General features: G+C 30.3%; 1 protein-coding gene across 1 annotated transcript; it reads right to left on the bottom strand.

The window, feature by feature from the left end:
• Positions 1–72: 72 nt before the first annotated feature.
• THI1 (thiazole biosynthetic enzyme, chloroplast (ARA6) (THI1) (THI4)) lies at positions 73–4,871 on the bottom strand. The gene is made up of 3 exons (XM_089614984.1): positions 4,405–4,871; positions 2,574–3,062; positions 73–648 (listed from the first exon to the last, which is right to left on the bottom strand). The coding sequence occupies exons 1-3, from the start codon at positions 4,804–4,806 to the stop codon at positions 484–486; spliced, it is 1,056 nt and encodes a 351-aa protein (XP_089471110.1). The 5' UTR covers positions 4,807–4,871; the 3' UTR covers positions 73–483.
• Positions 4,872–10,486: the final 5,615 nt, after the last annotated feature.

Genomic DNA, 10,486 nt, shown 5'->3' on the forward strand with positions numbered 1-10,486 from the left:
AGTCGCGGTGAATATCCGGTAAGAAATGTAGATATTAAATGGTAAGAAGATATGTCGATAATAAAATGGAGATAATAATAAAAAGCCGCTCGTCTATTTCAATTATTTGGTAACAAATTTCGACCGAGCAGTCCCAAGCCCCAAAACATTGCTGTATCCATAAATATTTTATTTCAACAACTTATAAATAAAAAAAATAAAAAAAAATAAAAAAGCAGCAGGGCATATATATATAACAGAAACAAGCATGTTGATCTTTTTTTTTTTTTTTTTTTTTTTTTTTTGAAGTAACAAGCATGTTATCTTAAGAGAAAGAAAATATTCCAAATATTCAGATTATATAGGAACAAACCCTCATTATTTAAGCCCACCAAATCCTGAAGGGGAAAAAAAAACGACAAACCATATTTCACACACCCTTGCCTTATCATCCCTACACCCTGGCCTGATTTAAAAATACAAAAACAAAAACAAAAAAACTGTTTATGCGTCGGCGGTTTCCGAGGCTTCATCGGCGGCGGCGAGGACAAGCTCTGGGTGGACTGACTCGCTGTAAGTCCCGTCGAGGGCGTTCGGGAGCCCAAGAGCCTTCAGCGCCAGGTGGGCCGCTTTTATGCCCGAGATCATCATCGCTCCAAAAGTAGGTCCCTATAAAAATAAAACACATTAGGAAAATTATATATATATATATATATATATAACGGTTTTAAAGGGTAACATTTTCAAAATAACGATTATTTGAAATCATTATTTAAAAATAGCATTTTGGAGGAACGGTAAACAATTATTTTCCTTATAAATGAAATTATAAACGAAAAATAAAATTAAATCAGAGTCCAAAACAATAAACTATTATTTTTTAAGAAATTGTGAACACAAGGACAGCTTAAAAATGCTAAATAAAAAAAATTATATCAAAAGCAATTAACACTACATATAAATTATGATATCCGAAGGAATTTATATTTGGGCCACAACTTTAGAGAGAATATCTAGATAATTAAATAAGAGTCCAAAACAATAAACAGTAATTTTTTTAAAAGAAATTGTGAACACAAGGACAACTTAAAAATGCTAAATAAATAAAAAATTATATCAAAAGCAATTAACACTACATATTAATTATGATAAAAAACAATTTTCGAAGGAATTTATATTTGGGCCACAACTTTAGAGAGAATATCTAGATCTTATCGTATATGGAGATTTTGAGTGGTCCGGGAAGACACTGAATTGGACTGGTGGGTCAATGTTTCTTTCAATATGATTTGAATGAGACTCATTCATTATTGTCGAATTAAGGACAAGAGTATAGAATCTATTTATGAAGAATACGAAAAAAAAGACATATTGATGAGAATCACCCGTTAATTACCATAATGCTGCCACTAGCAAGTATTTTAATTGAAAGAAAATAAAATTTAATTGAAAAAGACGGTCAATCAATCACGTCTTTAATGAAGATATAAATAAACGTTGGCATATGGCTTTTTCGGTATAGTAGAAGTCAGGGAAATTAATCGTTTCTTCCATACCACAATTTAAGAATATCTAAAACGGCTAGTCAATTTCTTCAAAATCAGATATCACGGACTGTCCTAAACTTGTTTAGTAGCTGCAATTCGGTCTCTGATTTTTTCATTGAACTAAAATGACCAATTTAAAAAAAATGAATAAAATGTAGCACAAGCATAAACTAGCGAAACTATTACGCATAAAATTATATAGTATATACATTAATAATCTAAAATAATTTCTTAAAAATCACTTACCGTCTTAAACTTAATGGGTTGTTGCAGTTTGGCCTTTTATAAAATTGCTATCAAGTATCAAATGCTTTAAACTATATGCTCATAATTTCTTCAAAGTAACACATCATATAATGTCCTAAAACTCACCAAGTAGTCAAAATTCGATCCCTAAAATTTAAAAATAAATAAATAAATAAATCATATAATGTCAAAAATAATTTCTTAAAAATCACTTACCGTCTTAAACTTAATGGGTTGTTGCAGTTTGGCCTTTTATAAAATTGCTATTAAGAATCAAATGCTTTAAACTATATGCTCATCATTTCTTCGAAGTAACACATCATATAATGTCCTAAAACTTACTAAAAATCACGCGATAAAGTGCAAAAAAAAAAAGCAACTAATTCAGGGACCACAATCGCAAATAAGAGAAAGACAGGGATTAAGTCTCGCTTACCATCCTATTAAGAATCAAATGCTTTAAACTATATGCTCATCATTTCTTCGAAGTAACACATCATATAATGTCCTAAAACTTACTAAAAATCACGCGAAAAAGTGCAAAAAAAAAAGCAACTAATTCAGGGACCACAATCGCAAATAAGAGAAAGACGGGGATTAAGTCTCGCTTACCATCCTATTAAGAATCAAATGCTTTAAACTATATGCTCATCATTTCTTCGAAGTAACACATCATATAATGTCCTAAAACTTACTAAGTAGTCAAAATTCGACCCGTAAAATAAGATTTAAAAAATAAGCAACTAATTCAGGGACCGCAATCGCAAATAAGAGAAAGACGGGGATTCAAGTTTCGCTTACCATCCTGGGCGAGCCGTCGATCTCCGCGACTTCCATCCCGGTCACGACCATCCCGGGGACGATCTCCCTCGTGAGCTTCACGATCGCATCCTCGGCGGCGTTCATGTCCAAGGCCTTCATCCCGGGCACGCTCTCGATCATCCCGATGGATCGGAGCCTCTTGACTCCGGTGGCTCCCATGGGCCCGTCGTGGCCGCACGAGCTCACGACCACCTTGGCCTCCATCACGTTCGGGTCCATGCACGACTGCGTGTCATGGTTCATGGTCACGAGGGCCCAGTTGGTCACAACTCCCCCGACTCTGTCGCCTTTGACGATTAGGTCCTCCACGGCCACCGCGTTGAAGAGCTTCACGTTCGGGCGGGCCAAGAGCTTGCTCATGATCGTCGAGGTGAAGAGGGCCGCGTGCTTGATCACGACGTACGTGTCGCACTCGTCGTACTCGATCTCGAGCTCGTCCAGGAAGTGGTGGGCCGGCTTGCGGACAATCTGAAAAAAAAATTACATTGAAAAAAATTAAATTACAAAGAATTTTTTATTTTTTTATATTCATATATTTGATTGCATGAAATATTTAAGCTCAGATTACAAAAAAAAAAAAAGGCTTGTAAAAATTAAATATGGAATCCTCACCAAGTTAGATGCTTGGGGGTAAAATTACAAAAAAAATTATTGGCTGGCAAGGATACATATTTATCTAGACTTTGTTAGGTTTTTTTAAAAGCAGAAATGAGATTAACTAAATTACATAACAATAATAAACACCATGTAAACAAAAACATAAAAAATTATCAAGTAAACATTGATAATAGTTAATTAATTAAATCTTCATATTTATCTAGCACTATTTATGAGGGAGAAGATGCACACAAAATTTGTAGAGCGTCTTATCACCTTCCATTTTATTTAATAATAAAAAAATAAATAGTATGGCCTTGCTTTATTCTACTTAAATTTTTCTTTTACTAAAACATTAGGTTATCGAGCATAATGTGGTCGGACGTTGGGTAATTTTGTTAAATTAATAAATTTTTTATATGAAGTTTAAAGCTTAAATGTTAAGGGGAAAAAAAAAGGTTTAAAGCTTTATAGAAATTACACAATTTGACGTCGGTGACCCTCAACTAATGATACGCTCTTTGATTGATACATTGGCACAAAACAAAATGAAAAAGAGAGGTCAAGTAATACTGATTTAAAAGCATATATTACCTACTTTTGTTGTATTGTAATAAATGTAAATATTAGGGTATCTTTCCTTCCATTTTTTTTTTTTTTTTCCATTTGGAAAAACAGTTGTGAGAGGAAAATGACCTGTAATTAGTTGTAACAAATAAATAGTTACACCATTTTACCATCTTAAAACAAATAAATATATTCAACGTTTTGTTTTCTTCCTTCCCATCATCGGACTCGGTAAAAAATCTACACAAATATAGAATACATTCTTTGACTTCGAAAACATCGAATACTTCTTAGTTCTTATTATCATTATTTTCCTTGGGATAGTGAAAATAACTAATAAAACATTATTTCTCGAAAATGAAAATATAACCGAATACTCTTCTTAATCATATCTTTTATGTTCTTCATTTGCATGTACTTTCCATGTTCATTTTACTTAACAAATAAAGATACACTCAGATCAGATATACCGACCCAAAAACAATAGACAATAAAATATTATTATTATTATTATTACTATTTGCATGCACTTTTGATGATGATTTTAGATTTGAGTACGCAACAAACCCCAACAACACAAATAAAATGCTAAATAAAAACAAACTCAGATTTACACACAGAGAGAGATAGAGAGAGAGAGAGATACCATGGCTGAGAAGAGCTGTCCACCGAGCCAAGCACCGCCTCCGGGGCTGACAGATTGCTCAATAATGGCGACCTTGACGTTAGGGTTTTTGCTGAGCTCGTAGGCGCACGAGAGACCCGCCGATCCAGCTCCGACGACCACCACGTCGGTGTCGGCGTAGGTGATCATGTCCGTCATGTACCTCCGAGTCATCTCGCGAGACACGATGGACTCCTTGATCGGCTCAAACTTGAACGAGTTCAAGTCGTACGACGCCGAGATCGACGCCGGCGATCGAGATACGGCGGCGCATCGGACGGCCGACGGCGGCGCCGAGAGCGGCGCGCCGAGGAAGGCGGAGGACGGCTCGAATGCGACGGCCTTGGTGGCGGCTGAGGCGGTGCTCATCAGAGTCGAGGCCATGATTTTTAGAGAGAGAGAGTGAGAATGTGAGTGAGTGTGTGTGTGTGACTGAACTCTAGAGAGAGAGAGAGGCTGGTGATGAGGATTGAGTGGAAGAAACGGTGGCATTTTATAGATGGGTGTGTGATGGGGCGTAAATATCTAGGGTTCGACTGCGTGACACGTGGCGGGTGAGATAAGGTTGAATTTGAACGGTGTAAAAATATGTTATAATTATTTATTATTTTTGAGAAATTGTGTATTGTTGTAAGTTGTCACATTAAAGTTTGTATTGGTTTCGTTAATTATTTATAACGGTTGAAATTTTGAACGGTGTAAAAAAAATGTTATTATTAATATTATTATTAGTTTGAGAGATTATATTGTTGTAATATGTAAGTTGTATAGTTGTAACATGTAAGTTTCGTTGTTTATTTATAACGGATTTAGGTTAAACTTGTAAAATATATATAAAATTATATATACATTTTTTTTTGTGTGAAAACCTATGCATATATAGGTATTTAGACTTCTTAAATTTAAGTTATAATCTAGTTAATTAATAATTGATAACGTTTTATAAACAAAGACAAGACGTATAGTCATATGCTGCGATATTTAGAAATGAGTATTTTTTTTGTTGATGGCAAAAAATAAGTACAAGAACTATCTCGGCGGAGACTGGTGTATGTTGAACAAGCTCAATCAATACATTGATGATTTTGTCATTATATTTCTCTCAACCTCAATCAATACAATGATAATTTTGTCATTATATTTTTTTTATATAAGAGAAATATCAATACATGTATAAATAAATAATTGAGTAAAGATGAGCGTGCTAAAAATAAGTGTCGTAGTTGAATTTCGTCTCAATGTGTAGAGCCTTAACATTGGACTTGTTTATCTTTTTGTAGGAATGGTTGAAGTGAGATCATAGATTGATCAATTCTTACACAAAAACAGCACGTGATGTTAGTTATTTGGCAATCAAGTGACCTTAAGATCAACCTTAATTAAACGTTTATTTGTGTTTACATGACCATGGTAAATATTTGATTTGATCGTCAGTTTTTTAGTAACCACTAATTTTTTTTTATCTCCAATTTTTTAAGAGGTTATCGAACCTTACATTTTGGTCTTGTTTGTCTACTTCGTGCTTATATGTAGCAACTCGGCATATATCTGAAATTACTCAGTGTACGTATCACAAATTTTATCTTTGTTACATTGGCCTCCATTTTTTTAGTATTTTGTAAATATATTGAGAAACTTATTATTTTCAATTTTTTCACGGGTATAATTTATTTTAGGACCTCGTTTCTATGGTCAGAAAGATAACAATTTAAAAGATAAAAGAATACGAAACCGCTTAGCAATGAACTAGCTACTCTTGATAAATAATATATAGTTTTAAAATGACATTTTTATAATTTTGTATTTAATAAACGTAAAAATTAATCTGTATTTTAAACTAATCATTTTAAAGTGATACAAAATCTGATTAGCTGATTGATCAATGTATTTTCCTATATATATATATATATATATATATATATATATATATATATATATATATTATTTGAAGTAAGAAGTTAATGAACGACTCTAAAAAAAGTCGCCAAACAATAAATCGCTTTCTTGAAAGTTACTGATTAACGATATAACTTAAAACTGCCACCTAAGCATGATATTAGTATATTGTAATTATATTTTTAAATGGTAATTCAACTAAATCAACATTAATTTTGGGTTTTCTAATTAATAATATAACTGATAATGAGAATGGATGTTTTAAATTTATCAAGAAATACTCTTGAATGAGTTTTAAGAAATAAATTATCATTGATTTGCATATAATTTGAGTAAATTACATACTCAATTAATGAAATCAAGATCATTAACTTTCAAAAGAAAATAATTTCTGAATAGTTATAAAATTTATGAGTTTAATTATTAAAATATAGATTATTAGTATGGATTAATACTTTCATAACTTCGTAATTTTTATTTTTTATTAATATAATTAAAATTTATTTTTACTCTGACCCCATAATAGATTTTTATGAATAATGGCGGCTCAAACTCATCTCCTTAAGTGACATCTTTATTAAATGAGTGCTCAAATAATATTAATTTGAATACATCGTGATTGAGTTTAGTAAACATGAGTAAGAGGATTCGACGTTGCCGCGATAAATTGAATATTTTTATTTTATAAACATAAGTGTAATTTTTCATATATGTATGTGCATTTTGATTTCTATGTGAGCATGCTTCGATTTGTTATTAAAATGCTTTTTTTATAATATGTAACTAACGTATTTTATTTATAAGTTATATCTAGCTAAATATAAATGTAAAATAAACAGTTTCATCCAAAACAAGAATATGAAATTTTCTTTGTTGTAATGTATATTGTATGTGTATATTTATAAGCAATATATATAGACCCATTGAATTTAATTACATGAAAAGTTAAAATATAGGTTTAAATATCTAAAAAACAATAAACTTTTCATTTTACAGAATAAAGAATAAAAAATCTAATTTAAAATATCATCAACACATAAAAGAGTGTTAGAAAAAAATTATAAAAAATTATATTCACATATAATTTAAAGCAACTTCATACATAAATGGCCAAATTTTTACACATTATCAATATATATATATATATATATATATATATATATATATATATATATATATATATATTCACTTACCTCATCAATTGTACCACTTTGAATAAAAACTATTACAATTGTTGTAGCACCAAAATGTGGTTGAAATGTATCTCACTCTATCCAAAAGTAATGATGTGTTTATTATTTTATTAATTTTATTTTTATAAAAAAATTAGTGGGCATCGGTGCTAGAAAGTGACATCATTGCCGGAATCATTACTATCCACAATGCTAAATTGTACAAAAAAAAAAAAAGTGACGATATGTCTCATAAGCAATAAAGCAACTTTGGTTGCTTGCATTGGAGTTACTCTTATAGTTAGCTAAATATTTAAAATTTTATTTCAGCAATTAATATATTAAAAAAATATATATCTTAATTAAATATTGCATATTATATTAGTTATTAACGAACTTTTATGGTTTAATAATTTTATAGATTGACTTTTAATTGAGAGTTAGTGTAAACGTAATTTTTCTAGTTTATTATTATTGTTATTATTATTATTATTATTATTATTATTATTATTATTATTATTATCATCATAAAAAATAAGCTGACTAATGTTGTTTTTAGAAATTTTGGTTGCAACTAACCAATCTCTTAGCTCTTTTCAAGATTCTAGCCAAAGTTTTTTTTTAAAGAAAATAGTCCATCAAGTCAAAGTAAATTAAATTAACTAAAATAATTAATTTAATTTATTTCGATCTGTTGCACTATTTTTTAATAAAAATGAAATTTTAACTATTTTTTTAAATAAGATGAGTTATTGAGTTATTGATTTAACTGTCCATTTTTTTAATTCATGAACCTTCTTTAATTTTTATGTATTTTGTAAAGAAGATTATAAAGATAATGATAATAGCACTTGCAAAAGTTAAAAATAACTAAGGTAATTGTACATTTAGAAACAATTGTTGTTGCTTATGGAATGTATATTTGTGTTTCTTACTAATCTCACGCTACTCTAATGATTTGATTTTTTTTGTAATCTTCTTTTGTTATAATAGACAAGTGCATCATCACGAAGGAAAATTAGTAGATAAGTGTAGCGTGTAAAAAATAAAAGTTTGTAGAACCTCTTTACTACAGTAAATGATGACTTTCTTTTAGTTAAGAGTAATATTACAAACTAAAAATGCCTTATTATGTAATACTTTTTTAATTCTTCATCTAGAGCCTCTAGGGCTTAATCATATCTCTTTTTTTTTAAAAAAAAAAAGTAATGTAGTTAAATAGTTAATTTAAACTTATGAATTCGCAAAATAACAAAAGTTTGTCTTAATTCAGTAAAATAGCTAAAATATTCAGTAATCTAGTTTCAATAATTTTGTTTATCCCAAGATTATTTTTTTTAAAGTGATAAATTGTTCATAATAATCGTCAAAAATTTTAATGTTAGCTGTCAAATTTTTTTTTGAAAACATAAATTTATCTATTTTACTGAAAAATTGAAACTTAGAATATTTTTCTAATAAGTTTCAAATGACTATTTTGTATAATTTTTCCAAAAAAAAAAAAAAAACTTTTGCTTTTATTTTGACCGAACTTACAAAGATTAACTCCTTTGATACTTTTGGTTCTAAGGATAACACGTACCACAAAATTACAAGCCAAGTGTTTTTCAACTGGTCAAAGAGATAAATAGAGAAAATAAATTAAGCTTTAAAGAAGAAACACAAACTTTGTGTTCTTGTTTGAACAAGTGGCGAGCATGATGGGTTCTTTGGGAAAAGTTTTGTTGTCACGCTCCACCAATTGTAACTTAATAACTGTAGTCCCTAGCTGTATTTTATTGTATGAGAAAGACATGAAAAAGAAAAGGGAAATTTTAGAAAAAAAGATCTTTCGTGACTTTCCGAGTGTGTGGTTCAGGTGGGGAACGAAGTCATGATTTATGTATTGTTGATATTTTTCTATTTTAATTTATTTTATTTTGTAAGTGTTTTTTTATGCATGAATATAAATTTAGGTAGAATTCCCAGTTTTTTGCATTAATTTTTTTAATAGGTTCAGGGGGAATTTAAATCCCCCCTCTGATTATAACGTAGCCTCGTCCTTAGGTGTAACGGCTATGAATTTTTTTCACCCGAATTATATCACAAAAAATGAAGTAAACGTCTTGCTACTAATTCAATAAATAATAAATCTAATTCAATAATCAATTATACAGATATTCAACGGTTAGTGTATATGAGATTCGAGTTTTTGATAATTAACTGCAATAGTAAACTAAACTATATGTACCTGTAGAGTTTTAAGGATTTTATTATTATTATTATTATTATCATATGGTTGAAATGTTAGATTTATTATTTAAGATCCATATAATATTAAATCTATAACAAACAAATCCCAGATCAAATATCCGTTAAATTATAAAAGTTTTTAGACAAACATGAATCCAATGCCCAAAATGTCGCACCCGAAAGTTTTTCACCTGCGACTTTGGGTGTCGCACCTGAAATCCGTCGCTAAAAGCTTCGGGTGCGATTTGTCGCACCCATAAGTGTCACGCATTAGGTGCGACATTTTTCATGCGACTTGTCGAACCCAAAGTCGCGCCTATTTTGCTTCCAAAAACCTCAAAAATGGCGGGTTTTTAAGTATTTAGTGTGACATGTCGCACCTAATACTCTTCCGCACCAGAAAATTGTTTTTGTAGTAGCACGCGTCGAGCGTGAGCGGAAGCGTAATTTGATGAATGTTGACCTCTGGTATTATGGTCTTCCTCAACCTATCTCTTTAGGGCCGGATATACTCTTTCCGATGGAGAAGAGAACGACTATTTTCTAATAAAGTATATTGGGGACCATAAACGGTTTATATAGAGTTCCAATTAAGATTCTCATAAAATCCTAAAAGGCCCAACTATCTCGTGTCTACCTATTTTGGCGCATATTCCACATAATAGTCTAATTTGGCTTCCGAATTAGATCACACAATATAAACAACTAATATAATTATGATTAATAATATAAAACCAATAATTAGATAATTGAAATTACATATA

Source organism: Urtica dioica, chromosome 5, assembly GCF_054948205.1.
Source record: "Urtica dioica subsp. dioica isolate 48M chromosome 5, U.dioica_male_clone48M_v1_H2, whole genome shotgun sequence".
In the NCBI taxonomy this organism is placed as follows: domain Eukaryota; kingdom Viridiplantae; phylum Streptophyta; class Magnoliopsida; order Rosales; family Urticaceae; genus Urtica; species Urtica dioica.